Source organism: Telmatherina bonti, assembly GCF_933228915.1.
Source record: "Telmatherina bonti genome assembly, chromosome: 9".
Classification (NCBI taxonomy): domain Eukaryota; kingdom Metazoa; phylum Chordata; class Actinopteri; order Atheriniformes; family Telmatherinidae; genus Telmatherina; species Telmatherina bonti.
In genome coordinates this window covers 32,725,844-32,748,091 of record NC_136627.1, presented here as the reverse complement: position 1 = coordinate 32,748,091, position 22,248 = coordinate 32,725,844, and the positions used below count along the sequence as shown (strand labels likewise).

The 22,248-nt window shown below is 39.9% G+C and overlaps 1 protein-coding gene across 1 annotated transcript; it reads right to left on the bottom strand.

The window, feature by feature from the left end:
* Nucleotides 1–1,944: 1,944 nt before the first annotated feature.
* LOC306760262 (calpain-9) lies at nt 1,945–22,182 on the bottom strand (the record flags this gene model as incomplete). Its single annotated transcript, XM_079246060.1, has 20 exons — nt 1,945–1,971; nt 2,748–2,806; nt 4,085–4,201; nt 5,290–5,368; nt 5,487–5,555; nt 5,676–5,740; nt 5,978–6,038; nt 6,174–6,248; nt 7,637–7,670; nt 8,968–9,176; nt 10,348–10,502; nt 11,225–11,385; nt 11,549–11,623; nt 13,498–13,589; nt 13,725–13,796; nt 13,997–14,168; nt 15,092–15,225; nt 15,335–15,453; nt 16,223–16,292; nt 21,934–22,182. The coding sequence occupies 20 exons, from the start codon at nt 22,180–22,182 to the stop codon at nt 1,945–1,947; spliced, it is 2,094 nt and encodes a 697-aa protein (XP_079102186.1).
* Between the last annotated feature and the right edge of the window lie 66 nt (nt 22,183–22,248).

The following is a 22,248-nucleotide window of genomic DNA, read 5'->3' as shown; positions in this document are numbered from 1 at the left end:
AGTCTAGAACAGGGGTGTCCAGCTCCGGTCCTCGAGGGCCACAATCCTGCGAAATTTCCATGTATCCCTGCTCCAATACACCTGACTCAAATGAATCAGTGCTGAACTTCATTGGCTGTTAGGTCCAATAAATGTGAGCCAAGGTGTGTTGGAAAAGGAACACACTGAGAACTTGCAGGACATCGGCTCTTGAGGACCGACTTCGGACACCCCTGGTCTCGAAGACCACCTTTTAAATGACGGCTAAACTCATCTTAACTCGTTTTCCCCCTCATGTTCAGTGACATAGAATCATTCTGTGGTGCGTAGGCCTAATCAGATTGCTGTGACCATAAAACATGACATCCATCACATGTCCTCCCAGTCTGTTTCCTTTTTATAAAGAGGATGTTCAAGTCATAATAGCAGCAGAAGGAAGGACTGTGCTACATTTATTGGCCCAGAGGGCTGAATAACATTTCTGGTTATGATAAATAGTTATTTGTTAAAATCTAGATGTAGAAGTCATTTCCACCCCTTTTCTCAGTCTGTGCTCATGCCTGGCAGCTCTACCACAACTTTTCCAGACCTGCTCCTGCTGTAATGATCCAGACCTTCATTCACATTAACAGGCCGGAAGCTGAATCACTGTTGTGGTTTCAGAAAAAGCCCAACAGAAAGAGGATCGTTCACAACGTGGAGTTTAGTTTTACTACAGTTTTTCACCATAAATGTCAGAACTAATTTCATTCATTATAATCTACTTTTTGTAATTTCATTCATTATAATCCACTTTTTGGACTCTTGCTCCCTCACTGATGTTTTCCAAACTGCCCGAATGACTCAACTTCACACCTTCTCTACGTTGTTTTAATATCTTTTATTCAAACATCATAAGGCAGAAAAAGCCACATTTAGTCAGATGCAAAAACATAAAACCACATTATATCGACTACATCTTTACAAGCTCAGCTTTGAAGCATCATAAGTTGAAGCAATGCCAGAGGGAGGAGGACGACCCGATGAATCAGTTTCATGATGAAAAAGTTCATAAACTACCTGCCGTGTTATTGCAGTCACTTTATCATAGAGAAGCAAGAATTTAAATTAAGACAAAGTCTAACTGGAGTAGAAAGCAGAAAGTTTTGGTTGTTTTTTTTTTTGCTTCAGATGTCAAGACTGAATAATGAACCGCAGTCCAAAGCACAATCCCAGTACCTGGCCTCGGCCTTGCCAGCTGGTCCGCAGGGGCAAGATGCACCGTTTCTTCTTGTTATCAAGAAGAAAAGATCAAGGGGTTGCAGTCATGCAGCTGGACGAGCACTCGTCCGTGATCCCTAAAGGAGAATCTTACCTCTGCAGGCATTGCAGCTCAAGTCAGGACTTTTCAGATTGTGCAGAAAATAAAAACAGCCTGAAACTTTATTCAATGCATTTAATGCCTGTTCTTAAGTAATAACAGGACCTCAGGCTTTCTGCTTGTTTCAGTGGCGTTTTGGTGTTTTTATGCAACACTATAAAACCAGTAATTAAAAAGTTTAGCCTTCATGTTTCAAGGCTCTGTTCTATGTTTGCCATCTGAACCTGACAGAAGCTGCTGTTCTGTTCACACAGCTGGCATTAAGAACATCTGTTGGATACAGAAAACTGAAATCCATCCTTTCAGGTTAATGGGGAAAAAAACAATATTTCTGTTTTGATTTTTGGACTTTAAAGTCAAAAGACCACTTATGACTTTTTATTAAACACTTCAGTTGTTTCTGCTCAGCGACATGCTAACATGCAAGAGAGAAAATAAACAGTATAAAAAGCCTGTTTTTATGTTTATCGCTTGTGTCTCCTTTCATATTTTCAATTCAAACCTGAAGTTGTTCCCTCTGTGAGGCAGAGGCATATCCACAGTGCCAACCAAGAAATAAAGAGAAAACTAAAAACTAAGCCAGTCACGGAGGATCCTGGATCAGCTCAGTTGTACATGGTCATGTGGAGCCACTGGAAATAATCAGACAGATAATAATTAGCTGAACATTGTTAAACTGATGAAATAATGAAGTTAAATGGAAACCATGCTGCTTCTCTTCTGCTGCTACTTCTCCTTTCATACGTACTGCATTGTCTATAAGTGTGAGAAAATGTTCTTGTTTTCTAGTCCTGGTCTGTGTACTTTAAGTAACTCCTTCTGCAGATTACTTCAAGTTCTGACACGTGTTTAACCCTGAAAGGCCAACATGCCAACAATTCAAATATTTACTAAGATGCATGTCGGTATTTGAGTTCAACCCATCTGTCGCTGAAATCCTGTTTCAGAACTATTGTTTTTCTCTTAGACTGCAGAATATTTACACCCAGAATCTGCTGATAGTTGCAGAAATCCTTTCACTCACATCACGAGATCGTTTTCACCTCCATGCTTTACATATTCAGATGTTTTCATTTCATCCTCTCTTCTTCCTTCATACTTCATTTCATTTTTAACTTAGAAATTAAACACAACGAGAACTAAATCTGCTTTCTAAAGCCATAATTAAGGAGGCCAACAGGTTCAAACGCTTTATGTACAAAAAGACGCTGCATAGGAAAACAACTGCAAGAAGGAAACACTGCATTTCTGACAACAGAAGTGCTCATACGTTTCCAATGGATGTGAAGCGCGTTTGCACCTGTCGGCCCCTGTAGTTGATGGCTGTGTGGTCTGAATTTATTAAATCTTGGATGGAAATGGAAACAAGTTATGGAAATGTTTTCAAACTGGAGGAAGTCTGTGTTACCTGTCGGAAGTTGATGGTCACCGTTCCCATTCCCATCATGTCGTACGCCTGAAATTTGTCTGCAAAAAGAAAAAAAAAAGAAAATTGATAAAAGAACAGAAGTAAAGGAAAGCAAATCATAAAGCAAAGGAGAAATCCCTGACTGTTGGTTGTAAAATTAAAAGTTCTTGTACGTTCTTATGCTGTGCAATGAACTAATTAAACATAGATTTATTTCAGACAGGTCAAACTGCTTATACAATCGTATACATGTCTACATATATACATATAGACACAAATAGAATATATACATCTACATTCTTACATGTGTACCTTCATACATATAGACCTCTGACAATATCCATGTATTCAGTTGACAAGTCCAAAAACTTGTCAACTTGTCAGAGGAGCTTTGTGCTTACGGACAAACCACGTCCTTCCAGTAAAAACAAACTCATTTTTCATATTCATCCCATTCTGGATGTCCTATAAAAATCTTACATATAACCACTGTAATACAGATTAGAGACACTTTTGCAGATGAAAGAACAGCTTTATAAAAATCATTGCATAGTTGCTACACAATAAATATCTCTTTATGTCACAATATTTTAAATCGACTGGAATATTTTTATAGTTTAATCAAATTATAGTATCGTCTCTTGACTAAATATAATTTAAATGGTTCCTGTTAGCTTTAAATGGGTTATTTTAGGCATTAAAGTAATATTATTCATAAAGATTTAAGGTTATCTCTTTCCTCTGGGATTTTATTAATATTTTACTAGAATGACCCATTTTTCCTCAAAGCATCTTTACAAACCTGTTTCCTCCAGACGGTGCGACTTCAGGTCTTTAAACTGCACGGATATCGGCAAAAGTTTATTATTTTTAGTACATGAACAGATTTTTGCTAGATATCTTAAAATCTTATTGAACTATGAATTTTTAAAGTTTAAAAATGATAAATTGTTATTCTATAAAAGAAAATTAACCATTTGTTGTATAAATTATCATAAAAACTCGGTTTTTAAAAAGAAAAACAGCTTTTTTAAAAAAATGAATCGTATTGGCATAATCAAGAATTTTCCTCCATTAGGAGTTACAGCTGTTTTTGTTTACAACTCACTTTCTGTGTGAAACAGAAGTCGGATGAGAAGATAAATAATCAGTTGGAAAATCTTCATCCTTTTGTTTATTTTTTTTCCTCCAACATAAAACAACATTTCAGCTGTTCAAACATAAACATAAAAACTTCTGTCTTCCGGCTTTTATCTATTCCTCCTTCCTTCCCACACCTTCTCTATTTAACTAGTCTGGGGAATCTCATTGCTGAGCACAGCGTCACCCTTCCTTACGGATCATGCTCTCCATCTTCATCACCAGGTACAGGAATCCCGGATAACTGACAGTCATGTCGGGTTCTGTGTATCTGAGTCCAACCAGCTGCATCACCAGATCATCCACCTGGATTCCTGCAGCAGAAACAGAGCAGACACACAAATTCACTTTGGTAAAGGTGTCGCTTACAGGACTGGGACAAAAACCTCGAGCTATCTGCCATTTCTTTACACAACACAGGTAAACTGGAAATTGTCACAGTGATACAAACATGTAAACATAAGTAGAAATACAGAATAAACAGCATGAATGCTATTTGCTATCTGTCAAACTGTGTTGCCTTTGCTATTTTCATGGATTAAAAAAAGAAAAAAAAGCTTTTTTGTGACAGCTTGTAATTGACAAAGTTCCCAAAATCCAATTTAAACAATTTAAATTGGATTCTTTGCTCATTTGCTTTATCTAAATACATCACGGATTTATCCTTAATTTTTTTTTTTTTTTTTTTATTCTACTGATCCACTTTTTGGATCTTTTTCTGTCATTCTCTTCTATCTTGTAGAGTTGTGTTATGTTTATTGTATTTTCTGATTGTCATACTTTGCATGTTTTATTGTTTGCTTGAACACTTGCTGCTGCAACTATCTTTCTCAGTTTGGGCCTATAAGGTCCATCCGTCCATCCCTGATGTCTTTGTTATGATCCATCGATCTTTGTTTAGTGGCTTAAACTATTAAAAACCTTCAGAAAGCCTGAAGAACCGTTGATCAAGACCACTTTAAAATAAAATAAGAAAGTCCGGCTGCATGGGACCATTTTGGGCACTACTGTATTTTCTTATTACCTATAGAGAAAAGAAGAATGTGATGAGGTTTCTTGTTTTTATTTAAATTAGACATTCAGGCAGTGAAAAGCAGCTTTAACAGATTCTGAACTCTGTCATACTAAAAGACGGATGCGGTTTTAGTAAATTAAAAGTTCATACTGTTCATACTTTTTTTTTTTTTTTTAAAACACAAATGCATACGGTAACAATTATCTTAATTACAGCTAATCAAACTGATATTAATGACCCTGTTTCACTGTGAAGTCTCTGTTTATGTCTGACAGGGTTGAACATGTGAAGACGTCACAAACTGGAGAATCCAGGTGTTTTGGCGCCTCCTGCTGGTCAGGTTTGTCCTGACATGCAGAATCAGAAAGAGGAAAAAAATGACTTTACCTGCTGCCTTCAGAGCAGGGGCGACCTCTGGATATTCAAGGTGTTTCGATCTATTCTTGTCAAATTCCAGGAAGATGTCCTGAAGAAAGATTAAACCTCAGATTAAAATCATAAACGCTGAATATAAAGCTTAACTCATGTTAAAACCTCTGTTCTAAAGCAAGCCAAGCTGTCCAGTGAAGAATTGATGCTGTTACCGTCCACCTCTTGATCTTGTCCCACAGAGTCTGGAACTCAGACCAGTTCAGCTGAGCGATGCCTTGGCTCTGAACAAAATGCTGAAGTCAAGAAGATTGAACAACAAAGTATGGTGACAATTCCCAACATCAGTCCAAAGTCAGTTGATCACAGAACATCATGTCTGTAGAAACGATGTTGAAGGATACGTCCATGAGGACCACCAGACTCTTGCAGTGCTCCAAAGCCAAATTCTTCTCACTTCCAGCCAACACTGAACACAATAAACACGACTGTTTAATATGATGTAAGTGTGTTGCCGTGGTAATGAAGCCCACAGTGTTTCTGCAGGGGTAGGAGGGGAGCAGTAATTGTGACCATGACAGGCTGTCAAAACAACCACATCTCAACAAACAGTGGAAATTCCAGATTAGACTTGTTCCAGTAAGAATTCAGCGCTGCTGGTTCTTCATGGGGTTGAATTTCAGAGACTGAACGGGACGTTACTGACCTCCTCCCTGCATGGCCTCCGTCAGAAGATCGTAGAGGTGATGTGGTTTGCAAAATCCCTTCTGATGACGAAACACAAAACGTAAAGATGACTTTTTCTTGTATTGACCTGCTCAGAAAGCTGAAGAAAATTTCCTCTGGGAGTATTTCCCAGTATTCCCAGTCTGGATGGAAAGCAACTGTGTGGTAAATCTTACCTTGTTGCAGTGCTTCTTGTACATTTCTCTGATGGATTTGGGAGAAGGAAGAGCAGCCTGGTGAGGAAACGACGGCTGCAGAAAGAGAATGATAAAAACAGGACTTTATGATTCTTTTACCAGCTTCTGTTTTCTGGGCCTCAAGTGGACCAACAAGGCTGCTTTCAGGAGCATTGGTCCAGGACCACAGACCGGATGAGTCCAGGACCACAGACCGGATGAGTCCAGGACCACAGACCGGATGAGTCCAGGACCACAGACCTGATGAGTCCAGGACCACAGACCTCATGAGTCCAGGACCACAGACCTGATGAGTCCACAACCACAGACCTATTAAGTCCAGAATCACAGACCTGATGAGCATTAGTCCAGAATCACAGACCTGATGAGTCCACAACCACAGACCTATTAAGTCCAGAATCACAGACCTGATGAGTCCAGAATCACAGACCTGATTAGTCCAGAATCACAGACCTGATGAGTCCACAACCACAGACCTATTAAGTCCAGAATCACAGACCTGATGAGCATTAGTCCAGAATCACAGACCTCATGAGTCCAGAACCACAGATCTGATTAGTCCACAACCACAGACCTATTAAGTCCAGAATCACAGACCTGATGAGCATTAGTCCAGAATCACAGACCTGATGAGTCCAGAATCACAGACCTGATTAGTCCAGAATCACAGACCTGATGAGCACTAGTCCAGAACCACAGATCTGATTAGTCCAGAACCACAGACCTGATGAGCATTAGTCCAGAATCACAGATCTGATTAGTCCAGAACCACAGACCTGATGAGCATTAGTCCAGAATCACAGACCTGATGAGTCCAGAATCACAGACCTGATGAGTCCAGAACCACAGACCTGATGAGCACTAGTCCAGAACCACAGATCTGACTAGTCCAGAATCACAGACCTGATGAGCATTAGTCTAGAACCACAGACCTGATAATTCCAGAACCACAGACCGGAGAGCATTAGTCCAGAATCACAGACCTGATGAGCATTAGTCCAGATCCACAGACCTGATGAGCATTAGTCCAGAACCACAGACCTTTTGAGTCCAGAACCACAGACCTGATGAGCACTAGTCCAGAATCACAGACCTGAGGTACCGCTGGAGACTTTGCTGTACGGTGGATTTTTATTCTCCAACAAAAGTCGTGTTATGAATAAATTATTTTCTCATCTGTCTCAGAAAGTCAAGCTTTCGCTCATTGACTCAGGAAGTGACGTTTAGGAGATGCAGAGGTGCAGTGTTGTGCAGTGTTTCATCACTAGTTGGCGCTGTAACGATGCCGCCAAGAAGCCAACTTTTTCTGACAACAATAAACCATATTAAGCAGATCTAAAAGTTTAAACTTTTATAAAAACTCTTTGACATTCATCTGTTCAACTGTTTGTTAGCATAGAAAGTTACCATGGAGACCAAGGTCTGTTTGCCCCCCCACCCACCTCCATGTCCACATCACTGCAGCTATCTGAGCTGCTGCAGGACAACGCACAACAACTGCTTAATGGTTGTTTATTCTGTTTGATGAAAAATAACAGTCAATGTTAATCTGATCAAAAATGAATAATCATATGTTTTATTTTTAGACCGATTTTACACACATCTAAACGTCCTTGATGGTTTATTGTGAAAACTTCATGTCATGATGATCACTGGAGGGGTGGTTCTCTTTTAAGGCCTGTATGGCACAGATGGTAGAGCATCAGACTTTTAATCTAAGGGTCCAGGGTTCAAGTCCCTGTAAAGGTGATGTGTATTTTAATGGTGAGTAGTTCTGAGCCAACAGACCTGATGTGTGGTAATGTAAACATATTAATGAAGGTAATTTATCCAACGAATTCCCAACATTTGTCTACTGTTCAGGGATCCCCTCCCCAATCCTGGTCCTTGAGAACTGATGTCCTGCAGGTTTTCCAAGTGTCCCAGCTGCACCACACCTGACTCAAATCAATGTATATTTAGCAGACATATTTAGAGTTTGTCTGAGTCTGAGTCAGGCGTGTCCCAGTAGGAACACTTGGAAGACCTGCAGGACACCATTCCTTGAGGACCAGGGCTGGCGATCCCTGCTGTGGTGGGTGTTTCATGCAGGATAGAGGTCCAGGTTGGGGGATCACTGAGCTTGTCAGACTCAACAGAAGTACAGAAATAAAAGTGAAATTTCACACAGGAAGAGTACATGAACATTTAAAATGGTCTTTGATGTCTATTGTTGTGTGTGTTTATGTTTCACTGTTTCAACATTGCACACTTACTTTTTTACTGTGCTTGAAACAAAATATAAACCCATGTAGAACTGAGTATCTGTGCTGTTGGACAGTTTTCACACTGTTCAGCTCCAACTTTTAAAGTGTGGTTCAGTGACTGAACTGACTGATTTTATTCTAAACTCCACCACTGTTTCTATTTTTTCCTTTAAACTTTATTATAAATTTATTTAATACGTGAGTGTAAAGTCTTTTACCTCTGTTGATGAAGAGACATCTTGCGGTACTGGGTTGTGAGCTGGACTGAAAAAAGCATAAAAACAAGTTAGAATCATCATATTTAAGCAAAAGTCTAAATAAAGTCGGAAAAACTATAATAAACACATTTATTTGTACTATTTAGTCTGTTTACTGTATCTTTGTCTTTCCACATGGTAGTATAGTAATTATGAAAATAATTTTTAAATTTCTGTTGTGTTTATCCCCTTTTTTATTTAGGATTACTGAAGAAAAAACAAAGACAGTGCCGTCTCTGCTCTGCACAGGCAGACTGATGCGGGACTCACATGGCAGCATTGCCCCGCTCTGTCAGCACCCGCAGGAGGAACGCTCCCTGCTGATTGGGCTCTGCAGTGGAAGGGATGATGATGTAGTGACCTGGAGGAAGAGACCCCCGCAGAACCACCTCCCGACGCGAGGAGTACTGGTGGGTATAGAGGACTGGGTGGCGCGCACGCAGGTCCTCACGTGACAGGCGTGTGCGATGAGGATCGGCCTGGACACACAGTTATCGTAAAACATATAACACTGGAACACAAGTGAAATATTTAACTTGTAAGTTAAAGGTATGTTAAACTTGAAATGTGTTTTCAGAAATATGTGGAGAAAGACTCAAACGTGACATCAGAACCATCTGATTGTTAATATCTCATTTAACAGTCAGCTTCCTGCCACCACCACCTTGCACCTTAAAGCAGTTTAAACTACATGAAGGCTTTCAGTTGTGGACATAAACATATTACACACACACACATGTTTCTGTAATTTGCATATGTTTAAACTTTCCAGGTTAGTCTGTGAAGACTTCATTTGTGTAAACTTTATTCCTTAAAGAGAAAGTGTTTCATGCATGTGCTAATCCAGTGGTTTCCAAAGTTTTTCTGCAGGACCCCCTTTTCATCAACGACAATAATGTCCCTCCCGTCTCATGAACCAAAGAAACACACTAAGAAATGCGTCTTTAGTTTTAGTGGCTGTATTGTAGGTAAATATAAGTAAAACTGTGTCAGTATTATTATCAATTCTCCTGTTTTAGTGTGAAACTTTTTAAACCAGGAATCTTTGAAAACTACTTCAGGTGAGTTTTTTATGAGATGAGGCTGCTTTAGTAAAACACCATATCATAGTTTATTTCTAAAGTAATCTGCAGGCTTTTCTTCAAGATGAAAAGTCCCCAAGTGTTTGGCTTCATACTTCATTATATCAGATAATATTTTGGTACATGCAAAGGACCACATTCTCTTTATTAACCATCATTGATTGTCACTATCACTGGTTAAGCAGGGACAGATGCGCTCCGTCATAGTTTGATTTATTATCATTTCCGTACATGTACTTATATAAATTTGTCCTGTGCATTGATTACACTCATCAGATATCTACTCCACACAGTTAAAACCTTCATATCACCTTAACAGGGACTTGAACCCTGGACCCTCAGATTAAAAGTCTGATGCTTCACCAACTGAGCTATCCAGGCTCTGATAATACTCTGTCATGGCCTTTTCTCCACACACTTTAGTGCATCATACTACTTTTTACATATATTTTTTTCTTTATCTTGAAAAGCAGTTTTATGAAGCACTCTTCTGATAAACTGAATCTTTATTCCTTAGTTGTTGTAAATAATCCATAACTGAGAGTATGTGATCAGTGTGTGTGCATACTGGGAATATATGCAGGCCAATGGCAAGGTGAATCCCTTTGCGTCTCTGGTGTTTCTGCATCAGAGCCAGAATGAAGGAGCAGGTCTGCTGAGCGCTGGCGGGGTCGCTGTCCACCTCCAGGACAAAGTGAAACTGTGGGTTCTGCCAGAACAAACCTGGACACACAAACACACACTTTCAGAAGCATTGTCGTTATTAGTTTTTAACATGAATCTGAAACATTGCCGGACAGATTATATCAGCTGTTATATGAACTACCATGAGACTTTTGCCACTTCCCCAGGAAAGTTATGAGGTCGTGCAGAAATCACCAGAGTTAAAGGTTGTGACTGAAAAATCCAAATATTCTGGATGATTCAAGATCATTTCAGAGCACTATCCTGGCAGAGGGAAGAGTTTGACAGCGTGAGGCAGCGGTGATGGTGTGTTTAAACTGGGGTTGTAATCTCCTGCAGCTCATATTATCTCTTTAGATACAAACATTCAGGATCAGTAGAACTTCCTCATTATTAAAGCAGTCAGATGCAGGGCCATGAAAATATTTTCCATTTTTTAAATAAATGTTAATTATTGAGGCTAAAAGACAGAATCTGCACCATCTTTTATTTGTGCAGGTTTTGATGGTGTGTTGCAACATTTCCATGATAACTGTCTCTTAGTGTCATCATATGAGTGGATTTAACTAGATGGGCAGTTAAACTAGGCCACACCTCAACATCCAGTGTGTGTGATGAACGGCACTGTGGAATAAAAAGACTTGCCTAAACTTGTAACTCATATAATAATTGTCTCTAATTGCACAGCAAACCACTGATATTCAGACTTTGTCAGATAAAAGCTGCTCTTTTGCAGCTAAAAAACCCCACATTCCTCTTACCGCTGTGAGGAGAGCCTCCTGCTGTGATGGATGGCAACCAGGTCCCATGATGCATGATGCAGCTCCAGGGCAGCCTGTTGGAACCCGGCTCACTCAGGACGTCGGTCAGGTGACACACCTCCATCACCTCAAAGTGCTGCCGGAAGTCAGAGATCGACATCCTGACGGAGACACAAACAGGTGAGCTGAACAACGAGACCAAACTGTCCCCGTGAGAGTGCGAACATCACGGCAGAAGAGGAATTAACCTTTAGTGTCACGTTTAGCAGACTGGGACGGTGTGAGGCAGCGGTGATGAAGGATGCTGAAAGGCATCGTACTCACCAGAACTCCCCGTCCTCCTGGTGGACTTGGCCCAGTCGTCTCTGCTCCTCCATGCTCACCATGCTCCACTCTGAACTGGAACAAGACGGACGTTCAACAAACAAAATATTAAATATGCATCTTCTGCCATGATGGAGTCGTATTTTTTTTATGATATTTCTCGCATAACACATGACTTAGATGCTGGTATCCGTTCTTGAAGGTATCATCACAGCTACTTAACTAACCTGTAACTCAAAATGTACTTAACTAGTTAAGCAAGTTTTTGTTTGTGCACTCATAAATTTTCCCTTTGTTTATGCCCCAAATCTTCTGAAACATGCATCAAATTTGAAACGAGCACTTTATAACACACCGTTTACTATAAATGTCTTTAAACAATGTGTTTAAATAATGTGGACGTCGTAACACTCATTTTCTTTAGAGCTGACTGCGTGCCGCGGCTCAGGAGACAGAATGGCGGTCCAAGTAGAAAGTTGCCAGTTTAAACTATTCTATTCTATTCTATTCTATTCTATTCTATTCTACAGTCATTTAACAGATGCTTCTATCCAAAGTGACTTACATATGAGAGTGAGCACAAGCACAAAATCAAACAGTAGAGGACATCGTGGGAAGGTGCTGGTGGACTACTGGAGTCCAGTTGGACGCCAGTCTTGACGTGTAGTGCTACAGACTAATATTCACAATATTAGCTATGTTAAAATACAAAGAATAAATACCAAAATATTTGTTGCAAAGAGCTGAGTTAAGTTGTCCAACCTTCCATCAAATATAGCTAAACTAAGTGCGGAAGTCCTCCTTGAAGAGCTGAGTCTTCAGCTTGTTCGTAAAAGAAGACAGGGACTCTGCAGAGTAGACAGAGTTCAGGAGATCATTCCACCATCTTGGCACGACAGAGGAAAAGAGTCTGGATAGTGATTTGGTCCCACATAAACTCCAGTACGGATTGGCATATCAGTTATCTGGAATTAAAACCTTTGACATGTACCAGCCAAAATTTCAGATACAATCTACTTAAATTCTGCAAGACCACTGTACCGATACATAACATGCAACTTGTTTTCAACAATAAGATTACATTCAAAAAGCAGCTCCAGTGTTTTCTTCCCATGATTATGACAGCATATCAGGTCTCATGATGATGATGATGCTGTTATTGATGATGTTGTGTCATGTGTTTACTATAATCTTGTAAGCATTTCTTAATAGTATCTATATTTAGGAGTTTTGTCCACTCTGTCTTGTAAGTTGCTTTTGATAGAAGTATCTGCAAAAGACATGTAGTAATACTAATGATGACAATGATATTGCCCCTGCATTACGCAATATTTACATGTTCTTTTTGTCCTTTTAATGTTAGTCAGTTCTTTCTTTCTAGTGACTGGACTTTGAGCACTTTTCAAAAACTCAGCTGTTCCAGCTTTCAAAGCCTTTCATAAAGCATCACCCAGAATTTCTATTATAACTTCATTCAGCCTTTCTAATTAGTTTTCACATAAGTAAGAGACTTTCTGTTTACTGTTTTCACAAAAGCCTTATCTTTTATGCATATTTTGTTTTAAAACAATGCAGTTAATATTTAATATTTGACCTGGAACTTTAAATGAACCACAATAAATAAATAGACGCCAAAACTTTAACATTAAGACAAATAAGTTCACTAATTTTCACTTTTTTCCCCAAAACGTATTTAAATCTGGCTGATATCTCCTTTTATCAGTCTGTGTACACTGCATGTAGCCCCACATTACACCCTTATTTCACATCATGGTGTAAACAAAGCCCTTCTGAACATTCACCTCTCTGTGACAGAATTCATCTCTTTCCATTCACTGCAAACCATCGGCTCTTAGAGCCAAATGCTTTGTGAACAAACCATTTAAATTCTGTTTGGCTTCCTCACTCATACAATCTGACAATTTATGATCATGCCAGTGTGTACCAACCCTTTCATGTCACTCCACGGACCCAGCCACTCTGTGTTTCCCCATGGGTTGAGGATTCGCACCAAATCTTCGGTGCCGTATGTCGTCTTCACCTGGCAGAGGAGGCCGAAACCACGCAGGAAGAAGCAGGTGAGAAAGCAGACGATGGAAGATTTGGTCTAAAAGAGTCTAGTTGTTGTAATCAGATGAGTATAATGTCTTTCTTGACTTTACTCAGGTATTATTACCTTTTCCACAGCCGTCAGAGAGTAAGCATGCCTGAACATGATCCCCAGTTCATTCATCTTCTCCAGAGGACCCTGAAGAGACACAAACATCCAGCCGTTAAGGTTCAGAGATCAGAGTCAGACTCTAGTGCAAGGGTGTCCAACTCTGGTCGTGCATAACTTCATTGGCTGTTGGCTCCATTTAATGTGAGTCAGGTGTGTTGGAGCAGGGATACACAGAGAGGCCCTCGAGCGGGCCTTCATGGTGAAATAAACCTCCTCCACCAGCATACCTGGCTGTTGGCGACGTTGATGAGTGCACCTTTGTCGAGCATGTATCTGAGTAAGTCTGGCAGGTTTCTGGGTAGAGAGGCAATGTTCAAAACCTCCGCCACCCCACCTGTCATGTCCACCATGGCCTCATGAGGGAAGCCCATATCCAGGGCTCGGTAGCCTCCTTTTAGCCTGGAAGAGAGCACACAGGAAGGAAGAAATTCTTCATCAAGAACACAGCAGATAAACATCAGAACTACACAGAAAATTTAGTTTCCATTCAGGTATATTGACAGAAAATATGTAAAACAGTCAGGAGAATTACCAAACTGCTCCTGTAAAATAAGACAATGAAACTTCTGAAAATAATCATTTTCTTTCCTTTTTTTTACACTAAACTTGTTAAAAAGGAGTGAAATGTTCTGATCCCTTGATAAAAATTACATTTAAGAGTTGATGATTAAAGTTTGGTTGAATTTAAAACAGAAGATTGACTGAAATGTATGAGTTTTCATTTTATTCCAACATAAATAAAAGCTTTTACTTCAGAATAATTATCAAACCTGATAAATCTGCATGTTTTCTGAAACCCTGCTGGTTTTCATGTAGGTGTGCAGTAGCTTAGGTTTGAATATATAATTACCCACTTCCCCTGTTAAAAAGCACTGATTAAAGCTACAATTTAACTCTTAAAATACATCCAAAATATGGACATAACACATAACAAGCAACATATCTGCAGGGAGGGCAATGAGGTGAAAAACAATTAAGACCAGGAGCAAATTTTAAGAAAAGCTGAATAACTGAACACCATTCAGCATTTCCTAAAAGGTTTAAACAAATATACCAGTGACTGCATGCAGATACTGCGTGCAGGAAAGCTCGCCAGTGACCCTACTTCCTGAGGAGGCTGAATAAGTCTGGCGTGAAAACCAGCATCATCACAAACTGTTGCGTTACAGTTTAGTAAGGGAGCTGCTCTGCGTATAGCCAGACATGAATACAGAGAGCAGTAGAAAACACAGCATACATCAAAGCTGAAAGACTTATTGTCCATCCAGGATTGTACACAACAAGTGATGCCTGAAAGGCCTCTTTTGCAGTCAGTAACTCACTTGGCGTAGGCCTTCTCCAGCAGCGAGCTCCAGAACTCATGTCTTTCTGGGGAACTGAGGTAGATCAGATCGCTGCCTTGAGTTGGCAGCAAGTCATCGATCCTCACCTCCTCCCACTGACCGTACTGCCAGAACTGCACAATGAGACACAGAGAGGTAATTGTTCTCTGAACAATTCCAGCAAACAAAGACATCTTGCACGTCTCTGCTGCAGCCACAGACGTATCTCGAGCACATACGCACCCTGAAGATGAAACTCCCGTTGTATCCATCCTCGAAGCTCTGGTTTAAAGGTACAACTTTCTGGAGCAGAGGTTGATGCACCGCCAGAGAAGCTATTGCAGAGAGAAGCCAGCAGTCATCTGGAGAAGAGGGGGAGAAGTAGGCCAGGTCATCAGTGTCAAGTTTTCCTTATAAACCCTTTATCTGTTCTGTTTTGTTGGTTGTTCAATGCCACAGTTGCCCTTCTATCTACAAGAAGACTTTGAAAAGACATGATAGATGGGGGAATCTGTATTTCGCTACAATAGTGATAATTATCATTTACTGTCATGGTCTTTATCAGAAAAGTACTGTAAAAAGTACTGTTTCTTGACGTCTTAATAAAAATTTAAAACCTGAAAATATATAAATAAACCCTTTATCTATTTAAACTGCTGTTTCCTCTTTCAGAGACTCCCCATAAACAGAGATAAACCCAACCATGGTCACTAAAAGTTTACTGCACAGTTTCTTTATTTAATAGTTTGTTATTCATGTTTTATCAGGCTGAAAACCAACCAGCAGCATCACTCTTCCTTTATCACCTTTATTCATGCTGTTCAGCTCCTTGCTAAACTCTCTTGTGCTTTGGACAATTACTATTTTTGTCAACCCTAATAGTAGAAGTATTTATATTCTCTATGTTTACTTGTATATTTTGTCATAATAATGAGATTTTTACAACAATCCACTATGCCTGAATGATAACAAATCATAGCCAGGAGGCAGTTGCCATGGTTGCCAGCCTCTTCTGCAAGGAGAAGTTTCAGAAGCAGAACTGAAGCACAGCAGAGAGGTAGACAAAAGAGGGACCAGCATGTGTAAAACAGCATATCTAAGAGCAGAGCAGCGTGTAGCAGTTATACATACTGAGTTTTCCCTGACGGATGTCCAGTCGCGAAGCGCCGTTGACTATAAACTGAGGCACGGGACAGAGCTCCTGATCACAGCGTGGAGTTTGATGAAGGGTTGAAAAGAAGAAGAAACAGTCATGTCAGCATGAATAATGGAGGATACATTCATCAGAGCCATCTTTATTCTAAATTATTCCAAACTCTAGGTGATCAATATTAATTCTAAAATACTTCTGAAGATACAATATGATGTTCAAGTCATTTAAATAAACTAGAATCTCCATTTAAAGAGGATTTGTTTTATTGAAGGTGAATATTTTCCAGTAATAAACTAAATAAATCGAGACCATTGCTGTTCTTTAAACATTGTGATCATTACAAGTAAGAACAAAAAATGTATAAAACAAGCAGCCAACATCCCAAAAACATCACCCAAGCCCTCTGTTTTTAGGAAAAATTATGCTCTATAAGCATAAATATAACACACCCTCTACTGTTCCAGCTGTTATAAATAACAATTCATGCTCTCTTCTCCTCATACTTACATAACTGCCCACCTACAGATTGTCCAGAACCCTGCAGGCTCATCCCACATCGCTGGTTTCTTCATGGAAAAGGCTTAAATAATCTGGCTCGAAATCAAATTTGCCTGTACTTATATTTGTGGGACTACCTCAGAAAGTAATCTGATTACCGAACACACATGTTCAGACCTCGTTTAAACTGATGCTTAGTTGTGATTTCACAGGAACGTGAACTCCTGCCAGAGGATCTGAAGCTGCACTTTTAACAAAGTGTAGGAGAGAAACTGAATTTGGCCTGAAACAAAACATCTTGAATAACGACAGCTCTGTGTGGGTGAGGAGATCTCTGACATGCTCATATGTAGGAAACGTGACTGAGTAGCACCCAGTTGTTTATAATAACCATGTAATGTGTGCAGGTTGCAGTAGAGTGAGGGGCAGGTCGCTGTTCCAGTTACACAGACCAGTGTTTGTTTCAGAACAGTAGCCTCGACAGGAGTGTATTCACTCTATGTTTGACAAGCAGCGCTCTGAAATATGTTTGCTTCATTGTTGTTTCTGCGTTGGAATCAGGGATTAACACAGAGTGGCTCTTTGCTGCGAATAGATGCTTAACTGTGCAAATCTTAAATATTTATTTTTACCCTTTTCTCAGACTTAAAGGCTTTCAAAGCCTCAAGTCATCCATGACTGACTGTAAAAACACAACATTCAAACTCTGCCCAGCTTCTTTGAATGTCAGTGGCTGTATTGTTAAAGTCCTTAAACTGAACTTTGACCGATCTTCTCACTGCATGGCAAGGTAACATTCGTCATGCATCCTGCCTCTACTCTGAGGTCTTTTCAGCTAGTATAAGTCAGTCCAATGTTGACTCTTTTTGTATCAGTAGCCGGATACCCAGATGGACAGTTTTGTTTATCTCCAGTCTCGGCTATTTGCATAATTTGGTCTGTTTTTAGAGGGCTTAGCTCACTTAAAGCAGAAAATAGAGCAATACCACTGGAAATCATGGGGGCAGTGTTGAATTGTATAGTTGGCACGCAACCAATGAAAGGAACAAACCAAAGAAGAAGAGGAACTGGAAGAACATGATGCCAAATAAAAAGCACCCAAAGAAGAACAACTTTATAGCAGTGCATTACTGCCACCAACCTGTGTCACAGTGCAGACCTGAACTCTGAACTGCCCTCTAGTTGAACTGACTTTACAACAATCACAACTTAAAGATGCATGGAAGTATGAGGGCAGCGATTTATGACAACACTTGAACGGACATCTCCATTAACATACATGAGGGAGCATAAATGGGCCTTAAAATGGTTATTATGGATATCCAGTTGCTAGTCTGGGACTTGGTGCTGTAAACCAAAAAGCAGCTGTAACGTGACGCCACAAGACTGAGAATAATGCTATTAATGCATGGACATGAAAGTACATAATGAACGTCAGTGTGCCTTCAAAACGAGTCAGAAATGCAGAGTTGCTTTAAAACCAACATGCTGGATGCTGGACAAACCCAGAGTCACAACTTAGGTGGGGGGGGGGGGGGGGGGGGGGGGGTTGATCTGTCAGATGACAGGAAATACACTGATAGTGACAGTGGGTACTAAGAGGTATTTGGTTTCTATACAATAAGAATGTCTGTCTCATTTTACTAACTGACTGGAGAAATAGGAAATTATGCAAATGAGAGCAGCTTCTTTGGGTGGAATGAAACTGTATGTGTGGAAACGAAGACAATTAAAGAAGCAAACAGATGTAAAGTGCTGCCACGAAGCATGATGCAAACTAAGAGAGCTGTTTGCACAAATAGGCTAATAAATGTCTGTCAGCTAGTAATTTCTGTAAGTAGGCTTTCATTGCATCTAATTACAAACAGACGACAAGAGTCACGGAACAAAGTCTTGTATCACCAAAACACAACATATCTGTGTTGATTCACAGCAGTTACGCAATAAAACACAAAACACACCCACAGCTCTGAACAACTCAACTCAACCCCTTTTTTCTGATAATCCCTTTACCGAGAAACCAGGAACCTCACTCACCTTCCAATCACAAAAGTCATCCTGTGATGTCTCTGTGACGCACTCGCTTTTCAAACAGGTCTTCAACACGGTGAGGAAAGCTTTAATAGAAAACTTAAAGGGTTTTAAGCTTGAGCTTTTCACAATGTTGTCAACAACAATGATGCGATGAGAATAATACGGAAGGTTCCCTAAAGGTGGGAGAGCCACACAGATGTTTGTCACTGCAGGACTGCACACACTGAAAGCACTTCTAAGAAACGTTATGTTTGAGTTTCTAAATGAAGACTCAGCTCTTCAAGGAGCACTTCAACACTTAGTATAGCTGTATTTATTGGAAAGTTGGAGAAATTAGCCTATCTCTTTGCAACAAACTTTATGATATTAATTCTTTGTATTGTAACATAGGTGCTATTATATGGTGGGAAGGGAGTAAAAAAAAAAAAAAAAAAAAAAAAAAAAAAAAAGCCTGTAGCACTTCATGCAAGGATCTGCATCTAAGTGGATAGTCCACTAGCATCTTCCTACGATGTCCTCTACTGTTTGATTTTGTGCTTGTGTTGTTCTCACTCATATGTAAGTCGCTTTGGATAAAAGCGTCTGCTAAATGACTGTAGAATAGAATAGAATAGAAATATTGTAGAACTCCAATCCTTCTGAGAATCGGTGCTGCTGCTCATCCAGACTGAGGAGCACTAACTGAAATGTCTGCTTTTAGATGATCCTGATTATCTTTCTGTGTTTTTTTTTTTACATTTTCTTTCTCTGTTTTATCCTGTTTTATGTGTGTTTTTATGGACCTGAGTGTGTTTATTAACATTTGAAATAAATATCTCCTTTTGTGGCAACAGCAGTGGTGTTACACATCCTGCAAAAAGGTCCGGACAACCAATAATCTCTTTACAGATATCTTAAAGGTGTTTCTGCAAATCCACAAACAAGTCTTTTCCTGCCTTGATGCCAAAGCTCCATCCATCAGAATACAAAATAATTAACATTCTCTGAGTGCTCAGGTGTGAACACTGACAGGCACAACTCATTGCTGGAGGCTTTATATGCAGAATGACAGAGCAGGAAGCTCTTCTCCTGGCTTACCTGTTAGCAGCAGCCTAACTTCAGCTTCTGTTGGCCTCATTTCATTTAGTTTTACAGCATGTGTGTCCATTTGCTTACTGTTGTATCAACATTTAAAAAGTTTGCCTCTGAAAGTGAAAGTCAGGTGTTATCAGTTTAATGTCACATGCAGCCTCTGTGCTGCTTGTTGGGTTTAATCTTTCTGTTTGTGCAACAGCAATCTGGTTTTAATCACACATTTTACGTGAGACTGTAAAGTCACATGTTACGTTGCTAAATCCAGCTGCATGCAGGGAAAACGTGCAGTTTACTGCTTTCAGAAAGGTTTGAAAGAAGTGGCTTTATCAGCTGATTCTGTGTCAAAAACCTCTGTCTCGGGTCAGGTTAGCAGTAAAGTCGCGTTTATTTCACAGAGAAACATCTGCTTTAATAAATCACTGCAGGAAAACACTGGAAGTGTGTCCTGCATCGTTTATAACACATCATAAAACACTGACGTGTAATTGTACAGGTGGTAAGTGTTGAAATAAAACTGGAAAGTTGTCGACTTATTTAGAGGGGAAAAGTGGCTTCCTGATTGTCATCATCCTCCAGACTTTAACAGGTAAACATCAACATTATGTCTGATCCCTGCAGACATTAAAGTGGAATTCATGAACAGCACATTTGATTTTATGAGAGATTTATCAGTTTTCATGTAAATCTTTTATCTGTGTCACCTGGAGTGAAAAAGACACAAAGTTTGCTTTGCTTATATGTTTATAAAACTTTAACAATGAGTCTGGAGTTAGTTTAATGTGTTTTACAGAGACAGTAATCACAACTTAAAACCAATCTGATTAGTACACAACATTCTGCAGTACTATGTTAAATATCTTCTAAGTAACTTAAATATGGATTCTGACATTTCAATGCTGCTCTTTTCTCTGAGTTCAGCAGAAACCAAAGCATCACTTACAGCTTTTATTCTCTTTTAAATAAACCTTAAAACATGTTTAAATGACTCTGAAGATCCTGTTGCTCCCACTTTTGCTTTCAGGGAGCAGACACATTATTGGGTACGGTTACATGTTGTTTTGTGATAGCGCGGATAATGGTTTGTTGACATACCAGTGCTACTCCCTGCAGAGATCATTGTGTCCTGTGTTGCGTTGCAGTAGCAGCAGAGGGCAGACTGAGACCACTTAACCTGCTGAGTTCCATGATAAACATGGAGAAGCCTTTTTGTACTGCAACTGGTTCAGTAAAGATCCTTGTAAACAAGGTTCATATGTGGACTTGGGTTATTTATGAAGATGCAACACACATTTTCATCTTTAAGACAAAAAAAATTATTTTCGATAAAACATCTTGTTCATGTTGACGCCTGTGACCTTCAGTTGGGCTTTTTGTCAACAAAGGGCGTCTCTCCTGTTCTGCAGATGTTTCTGTTTGCCTGCACACCTCTAGAGGTCCCTGCTGTTTGGTTTCAGACCTGATTTACCTCCCCAGGATGGATTGTCTGTTATTTCCCCCTTAAAGCCTGGTAACACACTTCCACCCTCAGTCTGGTTCTGCTGCTGGACTCATGAGTCAATCCTATTAAAAACATTTAAAATAATAATAAATAAATCTAGTTAAATGTGCCTAAAGTTTCAGAAGTGCTGCTCTCCAGCCAAAAACATCCAACTCTTTGAGTGATTAGAATAAACTCAAAGTTGCAGGATTTAAACTTTAAATATTAAATCACAATATTATCACAGCTGTATGAAGAAAAAGATGTTATATGACTGTTTGTGCAGGTTTGAGCCATCCATAATCAGAAGTTTACAAAGTTTAACACATCAAACTTCCTTAAGATCATGTCTGAAAATCCAACTATTCATCCTTTTTTTTCCCTTTAACTTTATTAGACTGAATATTCTTATTACTGCGACTTACTAATCAATAAAACAGTTGATGTGGGAGGGTAAAAATGTAAAAAACTAAACTCTGCATGATGTGTTGCAATGCAAAAACCAACACACACACTGCATCACTTCCAGCAGCTGGATCAGGTAAATACTGTCTCAGGTGAGTCATGCAACCCGCAAAACCTCCAGATTGTTCTTGTCTCGTTTACCTTCGGTCTCTTCCACTTGATCCCGGACTGCATCTCCAGCTCTCCCACGGGGAAGTGGTAGTCCACGAAGAGCCCGTCCCGTCCCGCCGGGAACACGTCCCCGCTCTCCGTGGACGTGTTCCCAGTCAGCAGGTCCGCCAACCAGCGGCGGGACTGGGATCCCATTAGCTCGTCGGAACACACCGAGTCCACATCATCATCCAGTGGGGGGAGGGAGCTTTCAGAGGACAAACTCTGCGACTTCTTCATGTCTGACCACAGTTACTTTTACCTGACTTCTTCAGCAGGTACTGAAGTCTGAGGCCACGCCCTCAC